The sequence below is a fragment of the Eublepharis macularius genome, chromosome 17, assembly GCF_028583425.1.
Source record: "Eublepharis macularius isolate TG4126 chromosome 17, MPM_Emac_v1.0, whole genome shotgun sequence".
Lineage (NCBI taxonomy): Eukaryota > Metazoa > Chordata > Lepidosauria > Squamata > Eublepharidae > Eublepharis > Eublepharis macularius.
The window spans coordinates 41,521,879-41,540,137 of record NC_072806.1 but is presented as its reverse complement, the minus strand read 5'-3'; the positions used below and the strand labels follow the sequence as shown (position 1 = coordinate 41,540,137).

Below are 18,259 nucleotides of genomic sequence, written 5' to 3'. Positions count from 1 at the left end.
ATTGTGATCTGAGCCTACCATCGGCATTATTTCTACCTCCTTAGTCCATAACGCTAAGTCCTTTGAGGCCCAGATCATATCAATGTAAAATGCCTTGCAGAATAAAAAGTAAACTGTTTGGTTTTAGGATATTCTCTCCTCCATACGTCTTCGAGAGTCTCTTGTTGAATCAACTCAAAAAAAAGCTTTGGTAATGGTCCTCTTTTCTTTTGTGCTGTTGTAGTCTTTTTATCTAATTCCAAATCTGTCACTCCATTGAAATCTCCAGCAAGAATTATCTGGTCATATACAAGATCGTCTAAATGCTTCCTTAAATCCTCAAAGAAGCTTTCCTTTGCACCGTTAGGTGCATAAAGTCCGACTACCAACACTCTCTTTAAATTCCAATTACATTCCACCGCTACAAATCTAGCTTCCACATCTCTCATAACAAATTTTGGCTGCAGCTCCTCTTTTATATACAACACCACTCCTCTTTTTTTCTTGTTAGAGGCCGCTACAAATTCTTTGCCCAATTTTCCAAATTTTAAATATTTTACATCCTGTTTTCTAATATGGGTCTCCTGCAAACAAACAATATCACATTTTTGTTTTAATAGCCAATGAAAAATATTTTTCCTCTTATTCGGTGAGTTTAGTCCATTTACATTCCAAGATAATACTTTACACTCCATATTCATGGTTTTGTTGGTAAGTCTTTTTCATTGTCCTTGATAAATCTCTCCATCTCCCGCTCAGATCTGATGCGTTTTTTTGCCCCTCCAAACTCAAAGGACACTCCTTCTGGTAACTCCCATCTGTATCTGATATTCATGTCCTTCAAAGTCTGAATTAGCACTCTATATTTTTTACTGTCCAGTAACACTGATCTGGGCAGTTCCTTCATTATGATAATCGTCTTGCCATCAATCTCCAATGGATCTTGAAATTGTTTTGTCACAATCCTCTCTTTCATGTTTCTAGTTGTAAACTGCACAATCACATCCCTTGGTAGTTTCCTCTGGGTTGCAATTCTCGAGTTCACACGGTACGCCACATCTAGGATAGCCACAATTTCCTCCTCCTCCTTCCCCAGGTAATCAGCCAACACCTCAGTCATCTGTTCTTGCGCTGACTTCCCTTCCACTTCTGGCAGACCACGAAAACGAAGCTGCTTCTCCATGTGTTTAGTTTCTGCAACTGACATCCTCCCCTTCACCAGTCTCATCTCTGTTTGTTGCGTGTCTATTAAATTCTCCATCGCGTCTTCTACTGTTTTAACTCTCTGCTGCGTTCCTTGTAATTCACTACTAATCGTTTCCACGCCTTTTTTCACTTCTGACAGCTCCGACTTTACTGTCTGTGTAACTTCTTTGACCTCTTTAATAAGCTCCAGTTTCGTGTCCTTAAGTTCTTTCATCATGTCTATAAGTTTTTTGTCCAAATTTTCTATTGCCGATTGCCACTCTTTTTTCGACATCGTGGGGCTTGCTTTAGCTCGCTCCCACGAATCTGCTCTCTTCCTTAGCTCCGTGGCGTATATTTAAACGTTTTCCTTTTTTTCAAATGTCCCAATCTTTGCCAAAATTAATTTTTTTTTTTTGTATCCAAAATGTCGGGCGTCTTTTCTCTATGGTTTCTCTATGTTATTGTAATCCAAGATGGCCTACTTCCTCTTCCGCTGAAGCCGCGACCCTTCCCCTTTCAAAAATGGCGATTCCCTACTTCCTGTCCGTCGGCAAGGGCCGCTTCCCTCCAGCCACTCTATTGTTGTTACGCACTTCCTGTCTCCCGTCTTCCCACAGCAGGTCTCGCGATGGTGTCTTTTTCCCACAGCTCCAAAACCACAGGTATTCAAAACAATAGTCCGATTTTTGCAATAACTTCTTTAAATTTAGTCTCTTTTAAAATACAACTCCTGCCGAGTCTTCACCTCCTTTTCACTAGTCTGTTGCAGTTTAAAAATCTACTTTTTTTCCTCTCTGTTTTTATCAATCTGTCCCGTTTCAAGAGATAGCGATCTTTACCTTCTCTTCAACTTTCTCGGGTTGTAATCGCTGTTTCGATCTTAAATTCTCCTCTCGACTTCCCTCCCCGATCGAAGCTTGGGTATGTAGGTCTTATGCCAGCCGAATTGGCCCCAAAACTGCCGCAGAGATTATAGCCGACCCGTCGCAAGGTGGGACCTCAAGGACCAGGGGGGAGACTCCTTGCGTAGAGCCCCCCCTCGTCCGAGATCTAGCTCACCCTAGGGTCTTGAGCGTTCTTTGCCTGCTCCCCGCCTGAGAGCAGTCGGCCGCGGGTTATTTTCACCCCTCCGGCCGGTTAAAACGGCAGTCCGGTCAGCTCCGCAAATGGAGCTGCGTTAGACCTCCATGAATCCCAAACCGGAACACAAGGAAGGGAGGAATTGATCTTCAGAGGACGTAGATGAAAACAGCTTACCTCCCACACACTACTGTAGCTCCAATTCAATCCAGGCATCCCTTCTGTTTCCATTTAATAAAAATACATTCGATTTGATTTGATCGTGTCTTTCAGCGTTTTATCTAGATTGACCTTGAGACAGGAAAACATCTTCCTGGTTTATAATAGTATTAGAGAGATCATTAAACATGGTGGTGTCTGCAGTGGCTTTGGCTAAAACTAAACAAGTGTCTGGCTTACCATGTCCTTACTGTTTTACCATCCATGTGCTTTTAAAAAGCTTCATGATACCGATCTATTTTAAATTTATATTGTGCTCTTCCTGATTGTATTGTTTGTATTGTGTCCCCAGAGTTGCTTGCTTTATAAAGATTTATATGGTGCCCGCTTTTAATCATGTTTTAATTCAGTTTTAACTAAGAGATGGGCACAAACAGAAAAAAAGAACATGATGTTCATTGTTTGTTGCCATCCATGAACAGGGACTCACAAACAACCACGAACATGGCCCTTTTCATGAACATGGCCCTTTTCATGGGGGCCAGCAGGCTCTCTTCCAGCCATCATCCAGTTTGGTCAAGATCCCTACTGCACCACTCCCAGAAACCTAACCTGAGCAGGCTCCAGGAAAGGTACCAATAATACATCTCAAGTCCCGGAGCCTGACAGCAGCCCTGGAACTTGAAGAAGTAGATCCATATCCCACCACACACAAAGAAAATTCAAGCTCCAAAGCACTCTCTCTATCAAAATGACAACTGTCTCTCCACTGTCTGCAAAGTCAGAGCTGGGAGCCCCCCTGCTCTTTGCTCCCTTGTTGTAACAAATTTGGAGCTCCAGACATGAAAGGAAGACCTGCCTATCAAACTAAATTGGGCTTAGATTGGGGGTTCCAGGGCAATAGCAGGAGTTCAGACAGAATTCAGACAATCCCTGACTAAGTTGCCAAGGGAATTGATTGCAGGTGTCAGACTGTCTGGCTTGACAAACAGCAACCAGCAATGAACGAGGCTTGCAATGACCACCTGTTCGTTTAGAATGGGGCCTCAGGAACAGCTTGTTCATGAACAGCAGATTGGACTGTTCATGGCTTTTTTTTGTTCATATTGCTGTTCGTGCCCATCTCTAGTTTTAACCATTTATAAATGCTTATGGATGGGCCAAAGAAAATATCACTTTAAGACTGGAGCTTGAGCATTTGAGGGCAACTATGCTTCCTTCAATTTATTTGAACCTAAAACACCCCTCCCAAGTTACCAATATATGAAAGTAACGATAAACCTCTGCAAAAAAAAAAAATGAGTCTGATTGTAAATGTAGTGGCAGCAAGTTTCTTTTCCTGTAGTGTTTTATTTATGCACCCACACTGCAAAATACATAAGAAGAATCTTGATATAAGAGCATGTTTGATTACTAATTTTTTTGCAACGTTTTATGAATGCATATGCATGCCTCAGGGATGCAGGAATGTGGAAGGAAAGCTCAGAGAAAATGCAGAGGAAAAATTCCTTTGCTTTGGCAAAATTTGAATATACAGAACAAATATGAATCCCAGCGTGACCCGGAAGTGTAAGTTCATGCCAGGGTCCAACTGGATAAAAATCAACCCCCAATCTACGGTTTGGGGCAAATTTTGACCAAATCAGACCTTGTGTCAGACTATGGAAAACAGATAAGTAGTAGCTGACATCCCCCCTTGCAGCAAGAAATCCAAGCTCTCTTGAGTCAAGATTGTTTATTGGAAAAATCAAAACTAAAGCGTATATATGTCCATAGATTCTACAGAAGCAATATAAGCGACTGGCTGTACATAGATGTCTTGCTGAGAATGACGTAGGGGAGGCTTGCTACAAAGTTCCAGTCCTTCCCTGGGAGCCCCCCACCCACAGGACCCAGCTGGGCATAATCAATCAGTGGGAGAATTGGAGAGAACCGTCCCAAGGCCGCTGTGGTGAGCCATTCGAGATAAGCACACTGTCTTCCCAGGAGCGAACTAGCCTGTGTGAAAAACTACACACACACATACACTGAACAATTACAGCAAAACAAGAAAGATGGAAGGACTGTGGATGACAGACCTGACACCTTGGCACAAACCATGGTTCCATGTTGCACTGGGAATTACATCATACCTGGCTCAGCACAGAAGTGCTCCAGAGTGCAAGCGTACTGTGCAAGCAAGATGAATCTCCAGATCAGCCCCCCCCCCATACCCTGCTTTCATGCTTGAGAACTTGAGCCCTTCTAGAGATTGTAAAAGACATGACAGGGCACCTGGGGGGCTAGTTGACATTGACAGAGAGGTTGTGAAGAGGCAACTGGCTGCACTGGATGAATCCAAATCCTCTGGGATGGATGGTGTGCACCCAAGAATGCTCAAAGAACTTTCTAGATAACTTGCAGAGCCTTTGTCCATCATCTTCAAGGCCTCCTGGAGGACTGGGGATGTGCCACAAGATTGGAGAAGAGAGAATGTTATCCCAATCTTTAAGAAAGGGAAGAAGAATTACCCAGGAAACTACAGGGTGGTCAGTCTGACTTCTGTTGCTCAGGAGATACTGGAGCAGATTTTAAAGGGATTGATCTGTAAGCATCTGAAGGACCACGTAGTGTTCCAGGGAAGTCAGCATGGTTTTGTCCCCAACAGATTTTGTCAGACCAACCTGGTTTCCTTCTCTGAGTGAGTGAGAAGCTTACTGGATCGTGGGAACTCTGTTGACGTGATTTACCTGGATTTCAGCAAAGCTTTTGATAAGGTTCCCCCAGACATTCTAATGGTTAAACTGGGAAGATGGATGTCTGAGAGCTGAGCTCTGTCCCACCCTGCTCCAAATTCCTCTAAAATCCACATCTTAACTTAATGAAAATCTGAAAAAGACCTTGAATACTCTGGAGAAGTAGGTGGTTGTGAACAGGATGCAATTTAACATAGATAAGTGCACAGTATTACATCTGGGCCACAAAAATGAGAAGCACAAATACTAGATGGGGGATACATTTCTGGGTAGTAGTGTTTGTGAAAGAGATCTTGGGGTAAGAGTAGACTGTAAACTAAATATGAGCAGTTAATGTGATGTAGTGCCCAAAAAGGCAAACTCAGTCTTGGGTTGCATTTTTTTTTATATATATATTTTTATTCTTTTTAACATCTAAAACAATAAACTACAAAAAACTACAATAGTACAAGGGAAGGGAAAGAAGGGAGAATAAGAAGAGGGGGAAGGGGGGTGGAAAAAAGGGGAAGGCAACTTACAAACACTAAACACTACACTTCAATGCTTTCCCTTCATACTGCCGTAATTAAAAAATAGCTTAATAAAGTAATGATGGAATGGTTGATCTTACAAAATACAAATTACAATTCAAATTAAATCCTTTTCCCCCCTCTGGGCCTCGGATGCAGTTCTCTCTGAGCAGCTACAGCCACAGCGCTCGCTGCCTCCCCCCTCCCTTCAGGCCTCAAATCCTCTTCTTTTTGCTTGATGTCTGGCCCAAATTATGGATCCCTGTCCACAAAATCCCCCAGCCGATCCTCCGAATTAATCTTGTAAGCTTGATCTTCATAACAAAACCCGATTCCTTCCGGAAATAGCCATTTGTAATTTATGTCACGTTCCCACAAAAGAGCAGCCAGCTTTTTATACTTAAATCTTCTCCTCCGAACCAAAAATGGAACGTCCTTCAGCACCCCGACTCCATTTCCCAGAAAGTCCAACTCCGCATTACATGAGTTATATAGGATATTGTCCCGGACCCTCCTGGATGAGAACTCAATAACGATCTTGCGAGGCAGCTGCCGCTTCATTGCATATTTTGAAGATGCCCGACGGACTCCCAAAATGGCGCTTTTTACTTCTTCTTTAGTTGCCCTCGCGGGTGACGCTAAAAGTTCCGAGGCAAGATCCCACAAATCCTCGTTTTCCTCCTCTTCAACATTCTGGAGACGCAAAATGGTCTGTGTTCGTTCCACTTGCAGCCCAATCAGCTGATTTTCCACCAACTTTAGCTCCCCGTTCGTTGCTCTCATAAGTGACGCATCCCCCCCGAGCAGACCCCCCTGCCCCACCCACTACTTCCTTGATGGCTTTCACATCGCTCTCAATCAAGCCCACCCCTTGATCTGCCTCATTCAGCTTGTCAACAAAGGGTTTTACGGCTTCAGTAACCGATCCTTTCACCAGATCCTCGAGCGATTCGCCTCTTCCCTGCAGGGCAGCCGAAACTGACTCGCCCAAAGCAGGACCCTGTTTTTTTGCTGCCATTTTAGGGGGGGACCGCCAATCTTCCGAGACTCTGCGAGGGGGGAAAAATCCGAATATTCTAAGCTTCAGATCCCACCACTCCTTCACATGCGCTTGTAGTAACAGAAGGGATTCGCTTACTTACAGGCTTCCGCCTAATCCTGTTCTTTGCTGTTTTCCATGGCCCGGCAGCACACAAGGTGCCGCACATGTTTGCCAGCCTCCATAGGGACAAACGGGCAATTTACCCCCTGCCTCGATCTGCCAGAGGGCTCTTCCCGTCGCATCCCGGACAGTCTTGGGTTGCATTGAAATCACAGGAGGTCATAGTCCCTCTCTATACTGTCCTGGTCAGGCCACACCTGGAGTACTGTTTGCAGTTCTGGAGGCCTCACTACAAGAAGGATGTGGACAAAATCGAGAGGGTGGAGAAGAGAGTGACGAGAATGATCAGGGGTCTGGAGACTGAGCCCTATGAGGAAAGGCCGAGGGCCTTGGAGTTTAGTTTGGAGTAAAGGAGGTTGAGGGGGGACATGATTGCTCTCTTTAAATATTTGAAAAGCTGTAATTTGGAGTAAGATAAGGAGCTGTTCCAGTTGGCAGAAGAGGATAGAACTCGAAGCAACGGGCTTAAATTACACGCAGAAAGATACCGGCTGGATATTAGGAAAAACTTTTTCACAGTCAGAGTAGTTTAAAGGTGGAATCAGCTGCCTAGGGAGGTGGTGAGCTCCCCTTCACTGGCAGTTTTCAAGAAGAGGCTGGATGAATATTTGTCAGGGATCCTTTAGGCTCATCCTGCACTGGGCAGGGGGTTGGACTAGAAGGTCTGTATGGCCCCTTCCAACTCTGTAATTCTGTGATTCTCTGATTTTGTGACCTGGCAACCTTAAGAACAGAACACAGAATTTTTTTAATGTATTGATTCCAGTTTGGAAATAAAGCCAGAAAGTTTGAAAGTTCTGGTGAAAAAATGGATGAGAATTTCAGAAGATTCCTATTTGTAATACAGATGAGTTTGACTAGGCTATATAACAGAGCACATCTGATTTGGAACTTTTCCTGGGGGAAAGGGGAGTCCTAAATTAACAGACAAGTATTAAATGTGTCCAGATACAGTTTTCTGTTCAACACAAAATTCTTTATTTAATGACAGCAGAAACACTTTGCCAGAATTGTAAGGTCATATGTCTAGAACAAATAAGGAAATTATCTAATCTGATCAAAAACAAGACTTCCAGCAATATGATCTAGAATATGATGTACCTTGAGTACAGGGGATGAATATTGTAAATAAATGCTTGTAGAACAAATCACTTGGGGAAAGGGGACTAGTCATTGCAGAAGGCAAAGTTAGCTTTCACAAGAACTGGACATAGATGCAAGGAAATAAATGTTTATAAATGTCCTCCAGCATGATCTACAGTTTAACCTCAGTTTATTTTCTACCTGGGCTGGGCCCTTCTGAACCCCAGTAAAGTGTAAATCACACACACACACACAACACATGTGGAGTCCCTGGCCTCAAATACCAGGGCCAAGCAAGGGTGGGCCTTACTCCATGTGAGGCTAGTGGGAGCCATTACCAGAAGATAACTGCCTGAACCTCAGACAGAACAGGCACAAGTGGCTGGTGTGCAGCTGGCTCCCCAAACCTGGAAAACTGCTCTTGTTCTACTTCCCTCTCTGTTGGGGCAGGGCCACAGGTATTTGGGGGAGCTGCTCCTGGTGCCCATTGGCTAAGACTGCCCTGGGCAGTGGGGGAGGGAGGAGTTAGAACTGAATTATGCAGAGCAAAAAGCAACCTGATACCTTAGCATTGACTGTGTTAAAGACATCTAAACTTGGTTACAGACACTCGATGCACTGACCGGAAGTTTCTCCCTACGAAATCCAAAGTGTTTGTCGCTCTGTCAAGCTTCCCCGGAGCTGGAAACACCTGGGCACGTCATCTAATAGAACACGCTACAGGATTCTACACAGGAAGCTACTACTTTGATGGGACTCTGTACAATAAAGGTATGGTGCTAACTGATCTAGCTTAATATGTGGTGAACTCTCCAAAGCTCTCTTTGGAATGGAAGTGGCAATTGCTAGCAACACTGGAGAATGAAAGTCCTCCCCTCTTGCCAAATTCTAAATAATTATTATTATTATCTCTCAGCAGCCACAACCCCCTGATCTGGCAGCTTGACCAACAGTTATTATTGGTTGGCACTGGGAGGAATGACTGTCTTCCCCTCCTATCCTTGGTAACTAGAATGGATCCTGCTATTGCAATGTCCAGAAGCACTGGATAATTCAGTTTTCCCAGGGCACCACATAGTCATAATATGGATATTAAATGACTTAGGGCTCCTAGTACCAATCAAGGATAGTTATATCCATTGGCCACCCTGAGTGGAAAGGGAAGCAAAACACTCAAAACTGAGGTGTGGATCCTCACTTCCCAGGGTAATGAACTGCCACAAGTCTCTTTGGTTAATCCTCAACTTGAGACTGAGAGATACATCTCAAGTCCTACCAGGTAAGCAAAAAGAAATCAGCCCTGCAAGGTAGACTACTTTGCAAACTGAGTTCCACAAAGCATTACTTGGGTAGTTGTGCCAAATTGGCCAGGGTACTGGACTCAAACCCAAATAACACCACAGAAGTATACTTGATAGAGTGTATTAACAAGAGTGCAAAGATTACCAACATTGAAGTGTACAAACAGGAAAGGAAAATAACAAAGATCAATAACTATCCTCAGGCACTAGTCAGATTTCAGTCCCCTGACACAAATGTAACCTTGTCAGGTTAAAAGCACAAGAGTCCAGAGAGAGCTCTAAAGTCCAAAATCTATCAGCAACAATCCTAATAACATAGTGCAGGTATCCACCAAAGCCACAGAATGGGCTAAAATGAGCTAAAATGAAGACCCTAGCTTTATTCCAGACTTCTTGTAGCTGGCCTGATCCTCATTAACTAATCAGGATCATCCCACCCAAGGCTCCTTGCTCTTAATGATGCAATGTAGGACTCGCTCTGGCCTCTGAACTTGAAGCTCTCATGTCGTTTTGCACCTGTCTACCTCTGAAAACTATGAAGACATGCTGACTGCACTTTTTCAGAGACAGGACCTCTATACTTAGCCAAGCCCAGAAATCTGAAGCTAAGATGTAGAAAAGCCAAGAAACAGTCTAGGGTTACCCAGTTTTGTGACAGGAAACTCCACGTTGTAGTAGTGGAGGGCCAAGAAGATGAAAAGCAAAAGGTAGGGAAGAAAAGGGGAGAAAGAATGGTCGCTCCTTGTCACCACCACAACTCTTGCAAGATTTTTTTTTTAATTGATACACACCTAGCTAGAGGTCAGGAAAAGTTGGGAAGACTTTGCTTGCTTCCAAGCATCTGCAGAACGACATCTGGAATTTTGTGGAAACTTCCTTCCTGCCCCTCCTCTATTCGACTTCCTTTTTTGATCCAAGCAGAACTAATTTGAAACAGACTCCAAATTCCTGAAAAGAAATGAATTGTTGGATTTCATGGAGATACTGATTAAAGAGGAATTAAGAGAATTCTTTTAACAAAGCTAGCTTGAAGCTCCTTGGCCATGCCAAATCACATGGTCTACTTTCCTTCTGGAAGTTTATTATTATTAACAAAGTCCTCCTGCAAGAAATGTGTTCATTTTTCTGTAGATTTGAAACTGATGAAAATGTTCTTGTTTCTGGATTTAAAAACTCTGAATTCTTACAGGAAAGTCCCTTAGAAAATAGTCTATATATTGTTAGGCATTCCTTACTTCTTTGTTTCAGGGGCAACACTTGTTTCTTTGCAAAGTGGGAGTCCATGATGGTTCCCCAGGGCAGACTGGCCATTAAAAAGTCCCAGTGACCTGATAGCATGGGAGCTGCCCCCCTTCAGAGCTGCCCTGCCCAGCCACAGCAAAGGATGGCCCTTGGCCCATGTGGGGTGCACAGCAGCAGCTGCCATGAGCCAGCAGCCTCATTTTCAGGATCTGTGCAAGCTAACTCATTCTCCCTCCCTCTGTCCTGAGGGGGGTGGGATGCAAGGAAAGAGGTTGCACTGCCAAGACACAGAGAGGAAGATAGAAGGGCCAGCCAAGCTGCCTACCACCCAGGAAAGAGGGTACTGGGGCTGGCTAAACCATGCATCTCATGCAGAGGAGGGTGCCTACCAAGCCTGCTTGGCTCATCCTCCCTCCTTCCCTTTCTCCTTACCTTGGGTGGTGGGATCGGCCCTTTCTAGGCCATTCCCCCCTCCCCCTCCACCCCTGTTGATGTCTGGCCCCTCTTGATAGAGTGAGAATGCCACATTTCCCTACATAAAGCTCATTGCAGTAATCTAATCTAGATGTTACTATTGCATGCACTGCAGTGGCAATATCTTTCCTGTCCAGGAAGGCCTGCAGCTGTCTCACCAGTTGAAGCTAGTAAAAAGCATCCCTTATCCCTGTTCCAACCTGCTTATCCAAAAGGATAAGCAACTTCAGAAGTACTCTCAGCTATGAAACTGCTCCTCTGGGGGGAGTGCAACCCCATCCAGAACAGAAGTCAAACCTTCCCCCTAGCAGAAGCATTTCCATTTTATCAGGAGTAAGTTTCAGTTTGTTAGGCCTCATCCATCCCAAAACTGCCTCCAGTCATCTTTTCATGGTTTTCACAGCCTTCCTGAGATTGATTGATTAGATTTTTAGCCAATTAGATTGGTGGGCCCGAGTGTCTTCCAACAGAGAGTTCCACCAGGTTGGGGCCAGGACAGAAAATGCCCTGGTCCTGGTCGAGGCCAGCCGAGCCTCCCTGGGGCCAGGGACCCCCAGTAGGTGTTACCTGCAGATCTAAGAGCTCTCCGAGGTACATATGAGGAGAGGCAGTCCCTCAGGTATGCTGGTCCCAGTCTGATGGAAGCACGAGATACAGCTGAGTGTCATCTGTATATTGTGGCAACACAGCCCAAATTTCTAGATAACCTTACCTACTGGTTTCACGTAAAAATAAAAGAGTATAGGGATAAGATGGAATCTTGAGGGACCATACAGACCAAAGGCCAAGGAGCCGAGTTGCAGTCCCTCAGCTCCACACTCTGAAACCTACCTTTGAAGTAGCATTGAAACCACTGCTGGACAGCACCTGAAAGCAAGACTCTGTCAAGTGTCTAAACTCCTAGCAGAGTCACTCAAGGTGGAATGGTCAAAGTTGAGACACCAGAGTTAGATGACTCCACCCCCTTCAGGAATCAACAATTACATCATCAGCAGATAATTAACAGTTCCAGTGGTGATGGGGGTGGTGGAATAATAGAATCATAGAGTTGGAAGGGACCTCCAGGGTCATCTAGTCCAACCCCCTGCACAATGTAGGAAATTCACAACTACCTTCCCCCACACACACACCCAGTGACCCCTGCATGCCCAGAATCCTTGAAGAGTACCGACTGGGCAACAGCAGTAGGGGAAGGTGACACTGAAGGAGGATCTTTCATAGACAACAGCAGCAACACTTCAGATAACTCTAGTTATTACTGCACATAAAGCAGCAATGGTGAGCCATTGTTGATCATCTCATATCTCAAAAACCCTATGATGAGACAACCCAAAACAAAAGATGGCACAGTGCTGGAAGATGACTCCTAGATCAGAAAGTTACTGGCGAAGAGCAGAGGACAGGTACAAATGGTGTTTGTCTTAAAGATGCAACCAGATTAAAGGCAAAATGACATTCAGTTGCTGATGTGAACAGATGCAAAAGGAACATCCAAAGCTGTATGACACACGTAATAAAAAGATGGAATGAGAATTATGAACCAATAAGCTCAAAATCATAAAATAAGAAATGGAACATTTAAACATTGAAATCCTGTGTGTGAATGTACTAAAGTGGATTGGATTAGGACATTTTTAGTCCGAGAATTACCAAGTATTTTCCTTCAGAAACAACAAACTCGGAAGAGACGGTGTTGCTCTTACAGTAAGGTGAGACATAGCAGAAGCAATCAGGAGCTGTAATTCAAAGTCTGATCAAATAATATCAGTCAGACACCATGGGAAGCATATCAGCTTAGGGGGTGCATTACAAAATTCCTGAGTTGAAAAGAACATGAAAATAACTGGTCTCAGAATTATTATGTGACTAGCAACAAAGCCCGTTGTGAGGGAAAATACAACTGGCTCTAGAAAGGGGAAGGTGGGCAGGCAGGCATTCCCTCCTCCTCCGTCACTGATTCCGGCTGATTGAAGGCAGGGGGAGTGGGCATGGCCACCTCCTCTGCACCTGATCCCAGTCAAGTGAAGGGGGCGGACATTGACACTTGCTCTGTGCCTGATCTAGGCTGGGTGAAGGGGGGTGGGCATTGCCACCTGCTTCACTCCTGATCCTGGCTGGGTGAAGGGCCTTGCTGCCTGCTCTGCACCTGATCCTGGCTGAGTGAAGAAGGGATGGGCATTGCCTCCTACTCTGCTCCTGATTCCAGCTGGGTGAAAGCAGGGGGAGGTCATTCCCCCTCTCTGCTCCTGATCCAAGCTGAGTGAAGACAGGGAGCAGACATTGCCACCTGCTTCACTCCTGATCCCAGCTGGCTGAAGGGCAGGTGGGCATTGCCACCTGCTCCGTTCCTGATCCCAGTTGGGTGAAGGTGGAGGGCAGGCATTGCTTCCTGCTCTGGTCCTGGTCCCAGCTGGATGAAGGCAGGGGGTGGCCATTGCTGCCTGCTCCACGCCTGATCCCAGCCTTGGCATTCCACTGTAGTATGCTCTCTGGAGGTCTGGCTGCCTCATCTGGGCTTCTATCCAGAGCAGCATCCTCTGGTGGCGCACCAGGGTAGGAAGTGAGTTGTCTTGAATATGCTTAGCCTTTTATATAGTAGGATATTCTGGAACAGTAACTCTAACCTGGGCATTAGAGATAAGTGCAGCTGCACAAAGAGGGACCTACTTTGGGGGTCTGTAAGATTGACTCCCTTTGTTCAATCTGTTCGAAATTTAGGAAGTCTTTGGATTAGAGAGAGGACTGTGTTCTCTGCACATTTGGTGCCATTATTTTTATATATAGCGCCCCAGACCCGTGACTAGATTCACTGTTGAAAATAATGGTTCCCAAAGAGGGGGGAAAGCCATGGATTTGACCCCTGAACCAATAATATCCTACCCAGAAATAAGCAATCACAATACCTCCCCCAAAGTCTGAATAAAAAATTATAATGATTTTTTTTTCTTTATGCACACCCTTAACATCTACACCCTCTCTCAGGGAGCCATTTACTGTCTCCTAGATCTGGTCCACCAGCAACCCCACACCCAGCAGATTTAACAAGCCAGGAGGGGCAAAGCTTCTACAAGCAGGTGATAGGTCTCAAATGTCTAGGAATCTTGCCCACATCATCTGACTGGACAAGCTGAAAGGTAAATAGTCACAACTGGACAAATTGGCACACGGGGACCATCTGATCCTGGCACTGCTAAATGAAGGGTCCAAGTAGAAATGGATTTGAGAGATTTTATCCACAAAGTGTTTAGGAAAATGATTCCAGCAGACTGCACAGCAATTCACCTCCCCCTGTAGGCCAGAGCCCAATAGGCCCCTGACCAACCGGAAGAGTTCTGCAGGTCCACACTTTGTAGACGCAATGGCGACAGAGAAATATTGTTTCTTTGGTACTATCACTGTCACAAAGTAAGCTTCAAAATGAGCTCTAGCCTGTGCCCCATTGGATTCATCCTGAGTCTCTCTCCACTGTCACTCTAGTCATCACCCTTTATATGCTAGTTTTTAATGGCTTTTAAATTGATATTTTAATTTGTAGGTCTTAAATTTGCTAGCCCTCTTAATGGTGCTGTGAGGGCATAAAGGCAAAGTAAAAATCTTGTTAAAGTATTGGATTTATATAAAATAAATCCAATACTTTAATAATGGTGACTAATGCTAATAAGGAACCCCTTTATTAAATATACAATTACCTTAACTGACTTAGTTAAGTCCTAGGAAGTTACAGTCATAGTAGACTGGGATTAACATGAACCTGAAAAATGAATCCTGATGTAGAAGCCTTTGGGTGGGTCAAGCTTGAGTGGTTGTAGTGATTAGAATTTGGAGCCCTATCACATTTTGACGACAAGGGACACACTGACCACCCCTGATCTGATTTTTTTTACCTAACTAAAAACAAATTCTTTAAATGAAAGTCACCATGTCACAAATGAAAAGTGGTGCATGTGTGGCTGTTTAAAGAAAAATCTTAGGTGGACACCTACTGGCCACTGCTATACCCTGCCTACAGCTTTGGGAGCACTGGAGGGACTTATGGTGTGTTTGTAATATTTGTAATATACAAGCAGACTCTAGTGGAATCACATTAGGATTGCCAGTCCCCCACTGGAAATGGGGGATCCTCTGCTCCCAGCTGTCTTGGGCTGCCACCATTGCTCACCAGGCTGAGGGGGGGGGGAGGCATGAGGAACCAGTTGGCCACATGCATTCCACCCAGGAGGCACATAGCTGAAATAGGCATGCATGCTCTTGTGTTGCTGGAAAACAATGTCATTTATGGAATGACACAGAATGACAGATAGCACTGGTGGTCATTTCTCTAAAAATCAGCCCCAAACATTAAGTGTCCACCACCACCTGCCTCTTCCACCCCCATCCTCCTGTTTGGCCCCTGGGATCCTGGCAACCCTGAGTTACATAGAGTCTTCTGCAGTCAGATAGCACCATAACGAATCCTGCACCAAGTCTACAAAGAGAGCAACAGCACCCAAGGATGTTTCAGCCATAGTCCGCTTACTGCTCCATCTGACTCTCTGAATTCAAGCTGTGAATTGTTTTTAATTCTCTCACTCTCTCTCTAGCTCTGAAGGTGTCACACTCTGAAGGCTGGACTCTAGGCCATCAAGGTGGGGGGGAACATTCACTGTCATTATGAAGCATTAATGTTACTTTTTCAGGGCCATGATTACTACCCATCAGATAACACTTTACACAAAATGATAGCAATAGAGTCATGCACAGATGGCCTAAGGTCATAACTATATACATGTATATTTAAAAACACAGGTTTTAAAGGTGAAAAAGATCACTGGAGAAGTAGGAGGACTGTTTGTGTCAAAACACATGAGAGTGGCAGAAAGGAAATTGAAATGTTTGATTCAGCCATCTTGTTGATACGGAATCCCTACAAATCACTTGTGGCAGAATTTAATCGGAAATGTGCTGGCCACCTTGGATATGCTACAGACCGGAACTGGAAAAGCAAAGGTAAAAAGATCTAGACTCCCTCCCCGTCAGGTCATGGAATAAAAATGGTCTTACAAATATGAAAATGGTAGCAGCCACTTCAATATTTGTTAACTGCCAGATGTACATTAGGTCTAAATCAAAATCCCCTCTCCCAAGATTCACAGCCCTCTTTGTGGGGACCCCAGTTTCGGCCATTTGAGTCTGTGAAGTTTTTCCCAATTTGTTTAAGGGAACGCATTACAAGGCCTCTTCGTGCTCAGCTCATTAGGAGTTCTCTCCTGCCCATCCAGTGTGACATTCAGTGCTCTAACTCTGAATTGTCCTCAGTTAGATCTGAACATCTAATCTGGCTGCTTGTGAAAAAAATCACATTCCCAACATAATTCCTGATTGGCTGAGATGATTTTGTGAGGGAAAAGAAGCCCTAGTGTCAGACAAAACTTGGCGCTAAAACATCTACTTAGCAGAACATTGAACAACAGCCCAAAAGAGTGCAAAAGCATAAGAATTTGGGGATCATTTTGGAAATATTTCAGACACCTCAAAAGTTCCCTTTTCAAAGCATGGTTTGAATTTCTTATCCCTGATGCTTTGATTTGAAGACTCCAAGTTTCATTGCATAATTCCTTGCATATTTCAAACCCACAATTTGTTAGTTTCCTAGCATTTCCTCTTCCCTAACATTGGATTTTCACATAAAATGTATGTATTTTTCAATGTTATTTGTGTCTATAAATAATCCTGTGTGTATATGTGTCTCTCTGTGTATATAATAAGATAAATGAGGTATTTTGTACAGATAAATTGTACATTAAAAACATGACTAAACAAAATAAACAAATCTACAAACCCAAAGTGGAAAGTGGAGAGATGGAACTTATTGAAAAAATCAAACACATGTAAAGAAAAAACTAAATACAGAACAATTGATTGCTCATTTTTGAGGGGTGTGGATGAACATTTCATGAATTCTAGTTATTTTATTTTTAGCCACTTCTCCAAACATTATTTTTAAAGGAATATACCAAAAACAATCAAATTATTAAATTATTCAATCCTTTAAAAAACGTTGATCAATAAATATAGCAGATAAAATCAGATTCAAAGCAACTATAAGACTAGCATAAAATATAGCAGACCAGGAGATACTATGAAATAGAATGCTCATAATAAGACTTTTTTCCAGCAAGGAACCTAAGCAAACATGAGCAGACAGCACTCTCGGAAGGCTCCTCTCCCTTGAACAAATATTTTCAGCTGATGCTGAAAGATATCCAGGCAAGAGCCATCTAGCTGTCTGTGGGAACAGCGCCCTGAAAAAGCCCCATCTCTGGCAGAGCTTTTTTCCCTGGTCCTTTCTTCAAATTTGTAGATGATAAGTAATTCTTCTTTGTTTATTGCCCCTATAGAATGGCCAGATTTCGTAAACAGCTATGCCTCATGGTGGGCTTCTCACGTCCTTGACTGGTTGAAATATGGGAAACATCTCCTTGTCATTCACTATGAAGACTTGAAAGAGAGCCTTTTGCCCCAGCTCAAAAAAATGGTGGGATTTCTGAACATCAGCGTGTCTGAGGACCGGCTGCTCTGTGTGGAAAACAACCGTGATGGGAATTTCAAGAGGTCAGGGGCCAATCAGAAGAGATTTGAACCATTCACAAAGGAAATGAAAGACTTGATCAATAAATATATTGTGATTGTGGACAAAGCTCTAAGAGACAGAAACTTTACTGGGCTGCCAAAAGAATATTTGCCCAGATGATGGCCTGTGGCTGGTGAGCTGCATTTTCAAAAATCCTAACCAAAAAAAGAAAACAAAACAAAAAAAACCCACAGCATTTTATAGCAGGAAAAAAGGCAAGATTTGTGTAGAGTCTGCTGATGAATGCAAATTCTGGACACTTGGATGTTCTTCAAGGGTACAATAAGTGCTATGAATAGCAAATAATGAAGGATGGAAATTGGGTTATAAACCTAGGCAAAAGCTATTCGCATCTGCCTGCGTGTGTCTTCTCTATAAATGGCTGCAAATGACAACGCATTTGTGCACTGTTAACTCCAGGAAACGACAACAACAAAAGGTCCCTTCATTTCATTCTAACTGCCTACTAGCAATACTTTATCATGAGTATTGAGAAGTTTTCTAGCAGTTTTGGCGATTCTAATGTGTACATTTTTTCCTGGCTTTTGTTTGTTTAAAACTCAACCTGATAAAAACTTTTAACTAATCAGTTAAAATGGCAAATAACTGGTTTCTTCATCTTTTTCCTTCGTGTAAAACTAATCCCCGTATTTATCCTTATATTCTACACTTGGGATACATCCAGAAGGTTGTAATTGGTGGTGGGGAGGGGGCTGTATTCATCTTTTATCTCTAAC

The 18,259-nt window shown here is 43.7% G+C and overlaps 1 protein-coding gene across 1 annotated transcript in view; it reads left to right on the top strand.

The window, feature by feature from the left end:
• WSCD1 (WSC domain containing 1) overlaps positions 1-17,642 on the top strand; it is a 157,191-nt gene extending 139,549 nt beyond the window's left edge. Inside the window, exons 6-8 of the mRNA XM_055001680.1 lie at positions 8,502-8,666; positions 15,698-15,898; positions 17,290-17,642. Coding sequence (XP_054857655.1) covers positions 8,502-8,666; positions 15,698-15,898; positions 17,290-17,642 — 719 coding nt within the window. The remainder of the gene's footprint in view (positions 1-8,501; positions 8,667-15,697; positions 15,899-17,289) is intronic.
• The last annotated feature ends 617 nt before the right edge of the window (positions 17,643-18,259 follow it).